This window comes from Anomalospiza imberbis, chromosome 23, assembly GCF_031753505.1.
Source record: "Anomalospiza imberbis isolate Cuckoo-Finch-1a 21T00152 chromosome 23, ASM3175350v1, whole genome shotgun sequence".
In the NCBI taxonomy this organism is placed as follows: domain Eukaryota; kingdom Metazoa; phylum Chordata; class Aves; order Passeriformes; family Viduidae; genus Anomalospiza; species Anomalospiza imberbis.
This window is the reverse complement of record NC_089703.1, coordinates 4,096,830-4,113,242: the sequence shown is the minus strand read 5'-3', so window position 1 is coordinate 4,113,242 and position 16,413 is coordinate 4,096,830. Positions and strand designations below refer to the sequence as shown.

At 45.9% G+C, this 16,413-nt stretch overlaps 1 protein-coding gene across 9 annotated transcripts in view; it reads left to right on the top strand.

Moving 5' to 3' along the window:
- CAMTA1 (calmodulin binding transcription activator 1) overlaps positions 1-16,413 on the top strand; it is a 242,457-nt gene that overhangs the window by 81,221 nt on the left and 144,823 nt on the right. For all 9 annotated transcript variants that reach the window (XM_068171512.1, XM_068171511.1, XM_068171510.1 and 6 more), the window contains one exon: positions 983-1,118. In XM_068171512.1, the coding sequence (XP_068027613.1) occupies positions 983-1,118 (136 nt within the window). The remainder of the gene's footprint in view (positions 1-982; positions 1,119-16,413) is intronic.

The following is a 16,413-nucleotide window of genomic DNA, read 5'->3' as shown; positions in this document are numbered from 1 at the left end:
TTTTCAGGGTGATGCAGAGGAGGAAGAGAGGAGGAGCAGCCTCCCCAAGCCCTTGGGTCCAGGCTGCTGGGACCTGGGGGATAGGAGGAGGTGTAGTTTGGGAGGATGGGGCTTGGGTTTCTGGCCACAAGCAATAAATATTTGTGTGTATGTGGAAAAAATGCTCACTGCCTCCCAGCTTGGAAGGTATTTGTTATTTCTGTGTTACAACAGACTTGCCTCGGTTGTAATTTGGCGTAGCAAACAGCAAAATCTCTCTACACCCAAGCTACAGTGGCTCCTGTCTGCTGGGCATCACCATGTCTTTAAGGACATTTCAAATTGCCTTTGTAGTTTTTAAGTGGAAAAAGTTTTCCTGTGTCTTTGAAGTTGAGAAGGTGCCCAGAACGGAGCAGGTTACTCCCTGTCTAGCACTGATCTAAGCAAAACACTGAAACCAATGAATAAGCTAGTGCTTTTATACTTCCCTTCTTTTTTTTCCTTGTTTATTGTCATTTAAAGCCACCATCCATGTCCTGGTGCAGCCTTGGAGGTGGTTGGAATCTCATTCTGATGATGTGTTAGCAAGAGAGCGAAATTGTAATTAAATAACAACAATCTTTTTTTTCCCCCTAAATTTTCTTTCCTTCTAATTTTCAGCATGTAGCAGTCAAAATACATCCAGTGAAAACATTGGCTATTTATCAGACTTCCTTTTTTTTTTTCTTTTTTTTTTCTTTTTTTTTTTCTCTTTTTTCTTTTTTTTCTTTAACCTGTCACTGGCACTTCCTGCATTAGGTACAAGATCCTCGTGGAAGTGTTTACAGATCACAGACATCACCAGCCAGGTAACAGCAGCAAAAGGGGAGCATTTATTTGATGCCAAATCCTGACTGTTGCTGTTCTGTGGAGCCTTTTGCTGGTCTGTAGGACATTGTTCCATAGTCTAGTTTCAGTCTGGTTTTGCTGCTTTATGTAACCCAAACCTGTTTCTTGCTTTTAGACCACAGAATGGTTCTATGATCCTGTACAACAGAAAGAAAGTGAAATACAGGAAAGATGGATATTGCTGGAAAAAAAGGAAAGACGGGAAGACCACCAGAGAGGATCACATGAAACTGAAGGTGCAAGGAGTGGAGGTAGGAGCATGGTGGGGGTGGCTGTGGGCTCTGCTGGGCGGGGAGGTGACGGCTCCCCAAGACACCTCAACCCAACACCTCAACCCAACAAACTCACACCTTGAGAAAACTACTCCTGTTTGCTGAATTCCATCTGCTCCCCCTGGCCTGAGTCTTAGTTTCTGGCTGGGGTTAAACCCCAACTCGGCCCACTCCCAGCAAATATACTTGTCCTTTATTACTCCTTTGAGCAAACTGTGAGTACAGCTTCGCTGTCTGCCTGTGTGGCTGCTGGCTGGGCTGTGTGACTGTAGAGTGTCTCCACGCTGAGCGTCTTCTGGTAGACTCTTTGGTTTTTGTAACAAGCACTGCCCAAGGGCAACCCGACACCTCAGGGTGGGCTGCACAGCACTCTGTAACCATGGTAGCTGGAATGGGTCCAATTTGATTCTCACAGATCTCAGCTAAGTTTTGGTAGCAATTGCTGTGATTTCTCTGTGCTGATAGAGTTGGTCTTGCAGTATGCAGGAGTAGAATTTCTGTTGAATTTGGCCCAGAATCCATGTGTGTTTTGATAGAACCTTTGCTCTGCTGGTGGTATTCAGCCACTCAGACCACATTCATGCAAGTGATTGCACCTGAGGCCTTATTTTTGGAATAAGCTCATTTGTTCTAAAATACATCATTGTTTGACACCCCTTTTCTTTCTTAACCTCCATTTGCATGAGGAGAGAGCTGTTCTGATCAGTCTGGTCACTTCTGATGTTAAAGGTTTGCACAGGTGTGGATAACAAGTGCATTTATCCAAGTTTAATATTTATTAAATAGCAATTACTTTTTCTGGTAGCAGAAGCCGTAGAACTGTGCCCAGCTCATTCCTAAGACAGCAGGGCTATATTCCCAACACTGGATACCAAACTTGGGGCCAAAGTGGTCCAAGGCTGTTAAAATGTGTAATTGCAGTGCTCAGCTGTGTCATTTTGGCCAAGGAGCGGGAGGCTGCCGGGTGTGTGTTTGTGTAGGCTGGGTTGATTTTACAGTTGACAGCCTGTGAGCCTGGCTGGGGTTGGGGTAACTGGGATGCCCATGACAGGCAGAGCTTCACCTGTGTCTCCAGGCCTGTCTGGCAGCTGCCAGGCTGGACTTTGGGCTAAGCTGAGCTTTACAGCTACCCCCAGGCCTGCCTTGGCAGATGCTCTGCAAGGCATGAACATCTCTCCTGTTGGGGTGGTGGGCACCCTGCTCTCCCCACGTGGTGCTGGTGGTTGACACTCCCCCAGCATCCCCGAAGTCAGCACCAGCAACGGGAAGGGGACGAGTGCCCAGAATTCATCTCGTGCTCCAGCTTCCTCCTAGCCCATTTGTCATTCTTACATTCTGTCTGCTCTAATGAGGTTTTGGGGTTTAAAATAGTATTAAATGGATTGCATTATATTACACCAGAGAGGCATAACTTTGTTCCATAATTTTTACATCCAATAACAATGTTTTATTATGACAAGCACGAAAAAAGAAAAAAAAAAGTCGTCATCGCAGAAACGGTGCCTTGTTTTTGTTTCGGGTCTGCAGAGTGTGATTTAATTAACTTCTCTAAACTTTCACAATGCAGAACACCAGACCCTGTGCTGTCCCTTTACCTGTAGCAAGAGATTGTTGATGACCTTTGGCTGCCACATGAGCGCATGAGAAAATAAATGGGACTTTCTTGGGGTTATTCCAAAGCTGGAGCTATCCAGCCCTTTAGTGCCTGACTGCATGGATGTGGTGGTGATTGCGTTTAGCTCAAAGGACCCTGCACTGAACCCATTAATTTCTATTTTACTGAAGTGTGTCTCCTGGAATGTAACAAATACAGATGGGCACATCATGGGAGCTGGAGGAAGCACAGCTTTCAGGGATCCTCCTTGTGGCTGATCACATTCACCACTCAGGAAAATAAGTGTTAAACTATTTGCTTTGTGATTTGGATGTACCAGGGTTTAGCCATTCATTCTTACATCCTTCTCCAGCTTGAGAGCCCTTCAGTACCTGATTTTCCATCTTCAAGAAGGTACTTGCACCCTCTCATCCGCAGGCAGCACCTGGGTGGTCACTGCCAGTCTCTGTTCTGAATGATGCAGAAGTCGTCTGTTTTCTTGACTTCCAGGTGCTTCTTGGGCAGAGTGATGTAGTTTTAACCTTATTAATTAATTACTCAATCAGTACACCTTGCTACTTCACCGACAGCATTTTAGGTTTAGGTTGCTGACACCATTCTAAAAGGAAGCAATGTTCTCAACTTGGACACGTAGGCAGCAGATTTAAAATAACAAAAAAAGGGCTTTTTTCAAATTTGGAGTGATACTGTAGTTAGCCGCATTAGGGTTTAACAGGGCATGAAATAACTGTCTGCCTTGTGGCACTGCCAGATCATCTCAGCGACTCTTGCAGCCAGAAGATAAGTAGGGATCATTGTCGCACTGATGGAAAAGTACTTGCAGAGCCGACAGCCAAGAGCATCAATAGCATCCAAACATTGCTCTGGAAATGGCAGCTCGGAGGCAGGGAAGAGGAACATGCTGGCCTGTGAAACTACTGACCAGCCAGTTCTGAACAGGGATTTGTATTAGAAGATTTAATAATTGATGCCTTCCCAAGTGTTGTCAATGTGACGGCTCCTTTGTCTTTCCAAGTTTTGGGTAAATAGAAAAATACATTTTTGAAACAAAAAGTCTACATCAGATCCTGAGGGATGTTGATGTCTATCAGAACCCCAGAGAAGGATTTGGTGAGCATGGGTGAGGCAGCTAAAACAAATTTAGGACATAAATAAGGAATAAACTACTTTGACTCATTTAAATAAATATGGATTAGGAGGAATAAACTACTTAACCAAGTGGATGTTAAATTAAAATGGCTGAAATCCTCAAGCTGTTGCCTTGGTTAGCATTGCTGTACAGGAGGGATTTGGGTATTACTTGGTTAATCTGATCACAGTCCTTTTAGAAAAGGCTGCATAAACCAAAAAGGAGAAGTTAATTTGGCCTTTCCCTTAATACACCACTTTGTGCAATTCTTTGTGGAATCTCTTGTCTGTGATCCTTTTAAAAATTCTAATCAATTAGGATCCCTGGTGATGTGTTCCTAATCAATTCACATAATTAAAAATATTAACTAATAAATAATAGTAAGGGGAGTGTTGGAATAGCTGTGCCATGATTCCGGATGGTGCTGATCGACGTCGCAGGCGCCAGGCTCAGAGGACACATTTCTGACTTTTCTTGTGTGTGAACTTTTCCAGGAGAGTGTAACTGCGCCTTCACGTGAATTCGTAGTAAACCGATGCCAGAATTAAAACGAGGTCATGTTTTTATAGTGAAGTTCCCTCTCGTCATCTGTGTTTTGGAAGGCTGACACTGATCAAGCTGCTCTTTATCCTGTGTTGAGGATATTTTAGTCTCTCCAAACCCCAGTGCCTGCAAAGTGGTTATGGAGAAGGGCTGTCCCAAGGCTGGGGCAGAGCTGTGCCCCTAGTCCCACTCCAAGCACCAGAGCTTCTGTATTTGAAATGCCTTGGTCTCTTGTAGATTGGGTGTTAGTTACCTTGGTACAATATGATAATCTTTATGAATTCCTAAAAAAAAAACCCCAAAAAAGTAAAACTTGATTTCAGTCTTATTAAGAGAGAAACTCCCTTGTGGAGATGGAGATGCGAAGTATCAATTTTGTATGCAGGACTTGTATTTAATTAATATCATAACAGTCCCTTAACACTATTGCAGATTAGTCCATGAGGACAGGAATGAAAATTTTAGATTATTCAATTACTGCACAAACCCTGGGACATCACCATCAAAACTTTGCACAGGTTTCCATAGCATTTGGGTTTTGGCAGTGTTGCTGTGCTCGCCCTGGATCACCAGAGTGGGGATGGCACCTGCGAAGGACCAGACTTTTGCTTTTGGCAAATGACCAAATGGGCTCCTCTGCATCGTGCAAAATAGCCCCACCATGGAATACTGAACTGCAAAGTGGTTTTACATCTCTCTATTCCCTGCTATCGTGGGTGAAATCTACTCAGTTGTCATGGGAGGGTGGGAGCCTTGGAGGTGGCACGTTGGAGCAGCCCTAATCTGGAGAGTGATTCCTTGGGCAGCCTGAGCCAATTCACTGCAATTCACTTTAATTTATGTGGGCTTTGCTCACCCTCAGAGGTGAGCTGTGTAGTTTGCAAACTAATTAGGATCACATTGTTCAGTCAGTCCGCTTAATGCATTTCAGAGAAATACTGTGGAATGGCTTTGTAGGAGAAAGGAGAGTTTAATGTGAGAGGCTTTCTGGAAATATGACACACACGTGTGCATACATTAACACAAACAAGTGGCCCTGAACAAGGGAGAAACTGCTCGCAAGGAAGGGCACTTTTCTCTTCTTCGTTATTGCTGCAAATAGCGTTGTCCTGACAGCTCTCCTGAGATTTCACTGATCCCCTTTATAACCAGCCTCTCCATTAGCCCCCTGTAGCTCATTAGAGACCAACAGCATCTCCCCATTTTTGCTGGGGCACACGCACCTTTGCTGTGGCACACTCACCTTTGCAGCGTGTACGTCTCCACAGTGGGCACCACAGGCAGATGCTTGTGCAGAAATGTGGAGGTGTTGACTGCTCATGAGCTGTGGTTGGGATTTATTCCTGTTCCAACTGGTGTTTACGGCACCTGGAATGCAGGGCTGTGATGGCATCTTAATGATTCCTGTGTTGGAGGCAGTCCTGGGAAATGGGAGCATTGTTTTGCCATTTCTGAAGGGGAGTATGGATTATTGTTAAATCCAGAATGGATCTCCTGGGAGTCTCTTCAGAAGGGAGCATACATATCAATAATCCTTTTGTATATCAGGGCCCTGATGTATTCTCCTGCAGTAACATGAAGTCACAGCAAATTCTCTTGAGTTTTGGCTTCTTTTCCTAATGCCCTGTACACGTCCAGAAGATTTTTTTCTTCACAAGACCCATAACATTCCTAATACTTTATTGTCACAGTTTATTTACCTTCATCAGTAGAAGTTTTCCTAGTATCTGGGTGTCTCAGAATGAAGATTCAGCTAAGATCAGGGCCTTGGGCAAGTTCTGCCCAAGTCAAGGGCAACCACCATCCCTGCAGTGCAAGGCAACAGGTTTGCAGCAGCGCTCAGGTAATTGCTCTGTAATTGACTGCATCATCATTTTTTCCCCTGTTTAATAAATAGCGTGAATAAAGCTGAGCCACATGTGGTAGGGTTGTAATTCAAATCCCATTCACTGTAGTCTGAGCATTTTTCACTTCGGATGTAAAAAGACAGTTTTGATGTAAATTACTCCAAAAGGATCTCTGCGGACTAATGACATTAACATCAGGCTAGATTGGAATTGTTGAGTAATTGGTGCTGCAACTGCACCCCGTGCTGGGGGGAGAGAGGGAACCGGGGACCTACAGTAGTGGAAGTGTCCCTGCCCATGGCAGGGTGTCCTTGAGGTCCCTTCCAATCCACACCATTCTGTGATGGGTCTGTGGGGATGTCAGTTTGCAGAATCCTCTGCTGATATTGAATTTTGTCTCTTGACTTGCCTGCAAAGCAGTGCTAGACATTATACTGCTTTTTGCATCCCCAAAACAAAACAGCGAAACAAAATTTTTAATAAATATATATATACTTTTAGTCATCCTTATGAAGGAAAGCATTAGAACAAGTATACAGACACAAAACAACACACTGGCAGGTCCCCACATCCCTCTGAAATGTGAGGCTTGTGTCGCCTCACCAGCTGCATGGCACAAACACACATTGACATTTATATTGACTATTTCAGTTTAGAGAAATTCGAAATTAAATCTATTTTCTTTCAGCTCTGTGGGAAAATCCATTTATGAAAACAAAATCCAATAGGAGATCTAAAGATTGGTGGCCAGAAATGAAATACATTGAGAGTAAAATATATGGAGATTGGATTGCTGGCTCTGTGGTCTGGGTTTAATGTGCTGGGGACTGGGATGGGGATGGAGGGGTACTGGTACAGACTTTATCCCTGGGTTTATAATGTAGATGAGTTTACAGCAAAACAAAATAAATATCAGTGCTTTTTGGACCAGAGCTGGTGGTCAGCATTTACCTTTTTGACCACACAGTTTCTTTTTGTGCCTGCGTGGACAAATATGAACTCCAGACAAAGTCTGTCCCTGGAAGTGGTGCCTGGAAAGGGGTCAGTGGGAGCCGTGCTGTGAGGAGAATCCCAGCCATTCCTCACAAGACTAAGAGGTTCTGTGGGGATCCCTGTGTTTGCATGGAGGATCCAGATGCTGGAGCAGCATGTGCCTTGTAATCTTGTAATTGCAATGTGGGCTGTGACGGAGATAAGGGCTTCCGCGGGAAGCGAGGAACCTCGGTGGCTCTGCCTTCCCTGCCTGGCTTTTAGTGAGCTCCTCTTTATTTGTTTCGTTGTTGGGCAGGAAGGCAAACCTCATTTGCTGTATTGCTGCTAATTCTGTGTGCATCAGGGTGCATGAAACATTTTAATTTCCTGAGTTCCTGTTGGAAAGTGGGATATTGCTGGCCAAGGTGTGCGTGGGGAGGGAGAGCAGGGAGGGCAGAGTTTTGTTTGAAGGTTTGAAGGTGCTGGAGGTCCTAAACACAATCTGGTGTTTTCCCCAGCAAGTAACACAGACACAGAACCTGCCAAGAGGGGATTTTAGAATGTAGAGACATCCGACATCTTTGGATGGTCACACCTTTGTAGGATGTCATTTACTTCCCTTTTTTTATAGGCAAGGGATGAAGATTAATTAGATGGTGTTTGGACACTTTTTGGACATAAAAAGCATTAATTGCCCACTAGTACCCTGGGGTGAAGTGAAAGGGAGACATGACAGAGGGGAGTAGGGATGGGCTTGGCAGCAGCAGCAGCAGCAGCAAGGGGTTCTCTTGGTTCCCAGCCGGGGCTGACCCAGGAATTGGCGTGAAACAGGAGCTGTGCTCTGAGGCTTGCTGTGTCTGCTGTAGGACTGAGGCTGCCGGGGGAAGCAGGAGCTGTGCTCTGAGGCTTGCTGTGTCTGCTGTAGGACTGAGGCTGCCGGGGGAAGCAGGAGCTGTGCTCTGAGGCTTGCTGTGTCTGCTGTAGGACTGAGGCTGCCGGGGGAAGCAGGAGCTGTGCTCTGAGGCTTGCTGTGTCTGCTGTAGGACTGAGGCTGCCGGGGGAAGCAGGAGCTGTGCTCTGAGGCTTGCTGTGTCTGCTGTAGGACTGAGGCTGCCGGGGGAAGCAGGAGCTGTGCTCTGAGGCTTGCTGTGTCTGCTGTAGGACTGAGGCTGCCGGGGGAAGCAGGAGCTGTGCTCTGAGGCTTGCTGTGTCTGCTGTAGGACTGAGGCTGCCGGGGCAGACGGCTGTACCGTGTGGGCGCTACAGCGGGGGAGCCCGAGTGAGCCTGTTGGTAATACCAGGAATGCACAAAGTGCGAATTGTTGTATTTCGGGGAGAAAAACCGTTTTTCTACTCTCTGCTTGCCCTAAAACCATCGCAGACGTTGTCTCACGTGTAGCAGTCGCCTCGTCTTTGCGGAATACCTTTTCCTTGGAGCGGCGGGATAACGCGTTCGTCCGCTGCGGCGTTCCCACATTTCTGCTGCCATCGCGTGGCTGCCGGGGCTCAGCAGCGTGCTCCGTGCGGGAGAGACCCCGCTGCCGTCCCGGGGGGCTGCACATGGCAGCTGCAGCCGGACCCCGCACCCCCAGCCCTCTGCTGCAGCCTTGCTCAGTGCTGGGGCGATGCTCCCCCCACAGCTGGAGTCCCTCCGTGCTCCACGGACAGGAGCTGGACACAGCTCCACGCACCAGGGAGGGAGGGCTCGATGTCCATCTCTAACCGCAGCGCTTGGCAGAGCTGCGCTTTAGTGTTCGGCTGAGTTCCCCCTATAAGGTACCGTAGCTCTGAACTCTTCTGAGGAGAAGAGTTCAGGCACCCAAATCAATCACTAAAGATTCTGGTCTCCCAGTGCAAAGCCCGAGGGCTCCTGGGGCACGTCTCGGTGGCTCTGCAGGGGATGTGGTGGTGGTGGTGGTGGTGGTGGCAGGGCTGGGTGCCCCAGCACCTCTTTGCTCTGCCAGCCCCCACCACGGCCGGACAGCACCCCGCTGCTGGAGCGGCTCCTTGTCAGTTGCCACGACAAATCCGTGGTGTTTTTCCATCAAAAGGCCCTGTGCTCCAGAGGACTGCAGCGTCTTAGAGCACTATAAATATGTTTGTGAAGATTCTGCCTTCTGTCTGACCCCAGACACTCTCTGATACTGTGTGGGCGTTTCTGTTGATGGTTACACTTTGCCTGCAGTTTTTGTGTGCTTGTTGCCATGAAGAAATTTTGAATAAAAGCAGGATGAGGTGACACGAGCATGCTGGAGCACTGTGAGGAGGATTTGCAACGCCTGTGACTCTGCTGCACTGCCTAATCCTCCTGCTGCACTTCTTCTGAGCATGCATGATGGGAGCAGTGGCTTGGCCCTTCCTTGTCCTTCTGTTGGTCAGGCTCACTGTTGTCCCTGCAGGCAGGTTTCCATTGTGTGTGTAATGTCCTACCATAGCCAGGACAATTTATTTTAGCATTTTCCTACTAAAAGGAAGCATGTTTTTGAGCTTTAAAAGGTGAAATGCCATCTCCTTTTCTGCCTTCTGTGTACTTCCCTTCATGCCCGTGAAGAGGAGACACGGTTAGACTCAAGTGTCTCTTTAATCTCTCCTTGTTGAAATTACGAAAAGTACATTTATAAAGACAAAAACATGATACATTTTTGTGTGTTAAATCATGAACTTGCCTGTGAACGCTTGCTGAGGTTTCTGCCCCTAGCTCCAAGCCTGGTCATTCAGAGCCACCATCCTTACACTGTCTCCATTCTTGGGCAGGCAGAGGGAGCTCCCAGACCCTTCCTGCCTCGTCTGTCCCACATTTGAATTAACACTTCTTGAACTATCATAGCCGTATAAAATAGACACAAGGGTTTCAATCACAAACCCAAAATCAAAAGGTTTATTAATAGCTAGAGGGAACTGGAATTTAATATTTGCCTGTTGTCTTGTCAATTCTCAGCATTTAGAAGCCCAGTGGCGTGGGGATGATTCTATATATAGCAACTTTATTTGAATAGACAGCATAGCTTCAAAATAAATATTAATTCCATTATGCTATTAACAGTTATTTATCATGACAGAAAGCCATAAGGTTATTTTACTGGAATACAGCCAGTAAATTGCATCTCCTAGATGAGATACAGCACATGTTAAATTCCAGCAGCAATTACCCAATATACTTTATACATGTTGGTGACAAACATGTTCCAACATGAGCCAAGCTCAGGCTTGGATGGAAAACCCTTTGCAGCCATCATGGAGCCACAATGATGTGTTCCAGTGGCACTGGAGCCATCATGAGCCACTGGAGCCACTGGCCAGGATCAGGAGCACCGTGCCACAGAGCAGTGACACACTGATGCTGCTTCTAGCATATTGTATATTTGACTTTTTAATTACCTAAATTAGTTATTAAAAGTCCCTCATAATTGCCTGACTCCAAGCTATGGCAAGAAGTCTAGGTTTTAGTTACAATTTTTTCTAAAAGATGTTGTGCATTTAGAGTTGATCACTGAAAGGATGGATTTTCTGCTGCTGTTGCCCTAAGTACAAGTGTGTGTCCCTAGCAGAGGTGGGGTGGCCACTGGGGAATGTAGGTATCATCGTCAGGTGTTTATGGGGTTATACTGCCTGTGCCAGCAGCTTCCACGTGCTCAGGTGTGGTCTATGGATGGGCTTTTCCTTGTGCACAAGGAACAGTGCAGAAGTGGGGGCACTTCCAGCTCTGCAGCATCCTGGGCAGAGGACACATCGATGGAGTCACTGATGTGACAGGACAGAGGATGTTGCACAATATTATAAATTTCAGTGAGTTTATGAAGGCTATCACTGATTGCAGTCTTTGGTGGTGACTGACCTTCAGCATATATTAGATCTTCCATTTTATAGCAGAAAACAACATCAGGGAAACATTAAGGGTCATCAGCAGTTGGATGCGCTTGTGCTAGCAGAACAATGAAGGCTGTCTGCCAAAGATTATTGACTTCTTCTTGTATTTTATCCACAAAAATAACTCTTTTATATATAACCTATGAGAGCTGTGCAGTAACGGCTGTAAGAGGAAAACCCCAATAGAGTATCGAATAAAACAGTTTTAAAGAATTTTAGGTTTAGTTTCTTTAATGACTAAGAAATGCCAGCACCTGGGCACCAAGTGTTGCTCTAAGCAGAAGAAGAACATTGTTTCATATTTGTAAATATTTTATATATTTTTTGTGAGAACTGGAGAGAAAAAAAGCTCATTTAATCAGAATCATCTGTAAGATGAACTAGATCACCTGCAGTACCAGTAAGATTAAAACTGTGAGGTTGGCATTGGAGAACTTTTCAGATATGAAAGGATTGGCTCAGTGTACAACCACCCAGTATTTGAATTGTAAAAACATATTTGAAATTGCTGAACTCTTGATTAAATGAACAAAATCTGAAGTGGATTGGGGATAGGTCGTGATTTTAACATGAGATTATCAAAATCAAAGAAGAATGTGTAACAGTTGTTGAAAGTCCATGGTGGGAGGAAAACCCCCAAGTACAAGATCGTTAGCTGTAATGTTCCTTGATATCCCTGATATTCTGTCACCAGGAGGACATATTAATTAAAATAGAGATTGCAAGGTCAAGAGGAACAGCTGGCATTGATGCCTTGAGAGGCTCCCTAGAACAGAGGCTAGACAGTGCTAAAGGAATAAAGTAGATTTATTGAAAGGCCATCCAAGGATACACCTTGGGCAGTGCAAGAGCCTGACCAAGGCTACACCCAAGACGGATGGCGGTCACGAGTTTTCACACTTTTATAAGTTTTGGTCCGTTTACATATTGGGATTAATTGTCTGATTACAGCTTTAGGTTTGCAGTCCCATCCTCCCAGATTGCTCTCCTCAGCTCGCTGTTGTTTACACTTTTTGGGCCTGAAGCTGCAACGGTGTCCTTGATTCTCCGACTGGAAAAGGATTGTTCTGTGTGCCTGAACTGTGAGGAGCACTTGCTAACACTTTATATGGAGTTCAGAGTTATATACTGATGCAGTACAGAATCTGGATAATATGAAAGCTAAAACTTAAGGTATCAGGGTCATTTCGGCCTGCACAGCACACACTGGAAAATCCCACCTACTGATGCCTGAATTCAATTGTGCCTTTATCTTCCAAAAAGATGTTGGTCATGAGGCAAAGATGGGCAAAGGTGGAGAGCTTGCTGCAGGCTTGGGAATGATGCTCCAAGGGACTGATCACTTGTACTGGTCAAACATTCAGTGTGTGGCCGTGCTGGTTCTATCCCCTTTCTTTTAGGAGCCTACAGCTGGATGTCTTCCACCTGGCTGAGAGTGCCATGACAGCTTCCTCCAAGCCCTGCAGAGTCTGGGACAGGTGGCCTGTCCCCCTCTGCTGGGCAGGTGATGTCTGGGGTTGGACCAACCACTGATGGGATGGGAGGCAAGCGTGGTTGAATCACTGAGCCAATTCCCAGCCCAGCTGACAAGGAGCTGTGTGACAGGCTGTGCTTCTTGTGTGACAGGCTGTGCTTCACCATGAGCGTTGTTGGTACAAACAAGCCCAGATGCCCTGGACACGGGGACAAGGCAAGGGAAAACTGGGGTGTCAGGGGCCACTGACAGATGGCCTTTGTCGGGAACACAGGTCTGAGTCGGCACAGCTGGGGACCTCGGTGCCAGCCAGGACATGAGTCAAGGCCATGCCCTCTCCAGTTCCCTCAGCGAGAGGCACTCAGAAACAGAACCTGAATTTTAATGTGTGTTTATAAAATGCTTCTGGTGGCATTAAATGACAGGCAGATCGGTTCTCCACTTTCCACTGTGCCACATTACGTTTTACTTGTAGCTCTGATCAGGGAAGTTCTGCTTCTTCTCTTGTGTGAGTTGTTCTGAAACAACATTTTTGTGGCTCTTTGCAGAAGATTACAGATGTTCCCCCATTTCCTTCAGCTGCTGCTGTTGAAAGCCTTCCTATGCTCTGATAACACTCTTCTCCTTCCCGTGGCTTCCCTTGACCCACTGGTGCACTCAGCACTCTCTTTGTCTGCCCTCCCAATTCTGTCACCTTTTCTTTGGAACCCGTTGGTGGCATCTTGGCCCTTTCTCCATCTGTTTCAAGACCCTCCTCTTCACCATAAAGTTTTTTGTGTTTTGTCTTGTTGACATATTCTTGTCCTGATTTCACCCTTGTTTCTCTAGTTCCCTTTGTCCCTTCCAATTCTGTCTCTCCTTGTCCATCATCTCCTGTCTCTCCAGCCCTGTCCATCAGAAGTTGTATCCAAGGTATTTCTTCCTCTGTCCTTGTTCACCTTGCCTGTACTTGCTCCATGTTTTTTGGGACACACAGTGGGCCTTGGTGTTTTTCAGTGAGTACCACATGCCTCTGCACAGTGTATAAATGATTAACTGTGATGATGGTAAAATGTAGGGCACAGTGTGTTTTTTGACAGGAACTACATTGCTGTTGAGGATACATTTTGCTTCCAGTGATGTAAATGTCTTTCACCAAATAAAAGGAGTGTCTAGGACCTTCACAAAAGTCCTATTTTTATTGCATGAGGCTCAAGGTAACAAGCAAGACCTTGAAACGCTTCATCCGTATGGGCAAAGCATTTTTGTTATTGTAAATAAACAGAAGTGCCTCTGTACTTCTGACTATGGAATTTGGAATTTTCCTCTTCCAGATCTTTTAGGAACTTGTTCAATAAATAGCCTCTTAGGAGTGCACAGTCCTTCTCAGATCTTCACAATTTGATCTTCACAAAATTAAATTATTAATCAGATAACCATCATGCACTGGGTCTGCCTTGACTCTGGGTCATTCATGGTCATTTTTTGAGTTTGGTGTCATCAAAACATCGTGAAAAAGCATGGATGAGTCCCAAGTGAAGAATTACAAAAACTCCCCCTCTCTCCATACTCCGGTGCCTAGGTAAAGTGTTTTCTATCCAGGCTCTTGGAGGTGCATCCTTATTTCATGAATGACTTCAGGGAGAGGAGCAGTCCCCACCAGGAAGCCATAAAGAAAGTGGATTTTGTTATATTTTGCCAGAAAAAAAAAAATGCAGCACAGTTAATACTTCTCCAAGTCCTGTGGGATCTTGCTGACTAATGTGAAATGACAGTTGTCACAATATTCTGTATAAATACCCGTCTAGTTGCAGGTGTCTGTTCTATTTTTAATGTGATCCCACATTTCTTGCTGTGAGGGAGAAGGAGATGATCGATGGACCCTGCACCTATGTCTGTCATTTATGTTCTTGTGTTGTTTATATGAATTCCAGGGTTTTAATGCACTTGCTGGCCTACCATGGTAATGGTTATTCATTAATTTCACTGCCAAGTATGGACGAGGTGGTGCTGAGCTGATGGCTCCTGGTGACGAGGGCAATTGGGACTTCATTGAGGTGGCAGAGATGGTGGGTTGGGAGACTGAAACTTGAGTTAAGGAAAAAAACCAAATATAAATAAATGAGGAGGATTTGTTACGTCTCGAGTGAACTACAAGGACAGCTTCATGGTTTGATAAATTTCAGGCTGTTTCTTTAGTTACACTTTGAGGTGTCAGAGCCATATGAAGCAAACATCCTCAGGTCACTGGGATTTTTCCATGTGGGTAACTTGAGCCATTCCTTTGTTAATTTGCATATATACATATCTGTTTGTAGCAGTACATATATTTACACTGCTATAGCTTACTCGCACACATTCAATGAATTATTCACGAGGGACATTTTGAATTTCGATTCATCAGCATCCTGCCTCGTGCAGGCTGTAGATGCACCTCTGACCTCAGAGGTAGGAAAGTTTGTCTCTTGTGAGCGTGGCCAAGGGGAAGCACCTGGTGCCATGGTTCTCCCATCAGCCCAGCAGAACACGGGGCGCTGTGCACCCACGGAATGTCCTGCTCCCGTGGCAACTCCAGACCCCTGTGGCACTGTCCCACTGACTGGTGGAAGGCGCTGTTTGACGAATGGATGCGCTGTGCCAGGTTTTGGCAGCCTCAGACAGCCTTTTGCTTTTGAATAAAGCATTTCTGTAGCCTGCTCAAAATCTTCCAGTGGTGTTTACATTTTAATAGGCACTGCTGTAGAATGGAACATATTTTTATTGCTTACATTTATCAGCTGGAGCAAAAACCGAGTGCCTGGGTACAGCTTTGCAGGGAATTCACTCTTCTAAGTAATCAGTGCATAAGACTATTTAGAAGAAAATACCATAGAATTTTAACTTGTCAGAAAACCATGCTGTGTCTGTGTTTGATTGCCAATATACATCATCAGAAAGAAATTCCATTTAAAAATAGAATTTTCAGCAATGTCAGCATGGAATAAAATGAGTGGGAAGTGGAAAGTCACATTTCTTTGTTTCATGCCAAAAGGGAGACCTCTAATACGGTTTTTTTAAAAAGCAAAATTAAGAAAAGTATGTAAGCTTTGAGAGTATTTGTCCAAACATTTACAGTGGAAGGCTGGTTCACCTCCATGAGCGCTCTCATGGCAGTTTGGTACAGGGGGGTCTGCCAGGGGAGGCAGTGGTGCCCAGTGAAGCAGTTTTGGTATCATTCCTGCCTTGTGGTGGGAACACCTGCCTGGTCCCATAGCTGAAGAGGTGGTTTGCAGTCAGAGGGCAGTTCCTGTGCCGTGAAATGAGCAGTGGGGGCTGGCTGTCCCCCTCCCTGGGACAGGATGTGTGCTACAGGGCGATGGCCACATGCCACATGGTAAAGAGTGAACAGCCAGATGCCCCAGGGAAGCCTCTTCATCCTCTCCTGACCTTCCCAGGAGGCAGCTCCTTCAAACCTTGGATGCAGTTTAAAAATACACTTGCCAGGTGTTCGTTGAGAAACAGCTGCTGCTGGTGGGAGCAGGCACAGGCCGAGGGCGGGATGCCGTACCTCCCCTGCTCCACAGGCTGCTGCTCCTGGGGCTGGTGGGGCACAGCTGAATTTCAGAGCTGCCCTACTTGCAGGCTGTACTGTGACATTCACATTCTCTGGACAGAGACACATCATTCTGTCTCTCAGGAGAAGCACAGAGAAGAGAAGAGAAGAGAAAACAATCTTTATCTCTGCTCCTTTGTTTTCCCCATGTGGAATGTGGTGTGGAGATTGTTCACCTGCAGTGATTGCTGGGTTGGGTTCTGGTGAAGGTTGTTTGGGGTCAGTGACCAGTGGGATCCAGCTGTGGCTCGGGCTC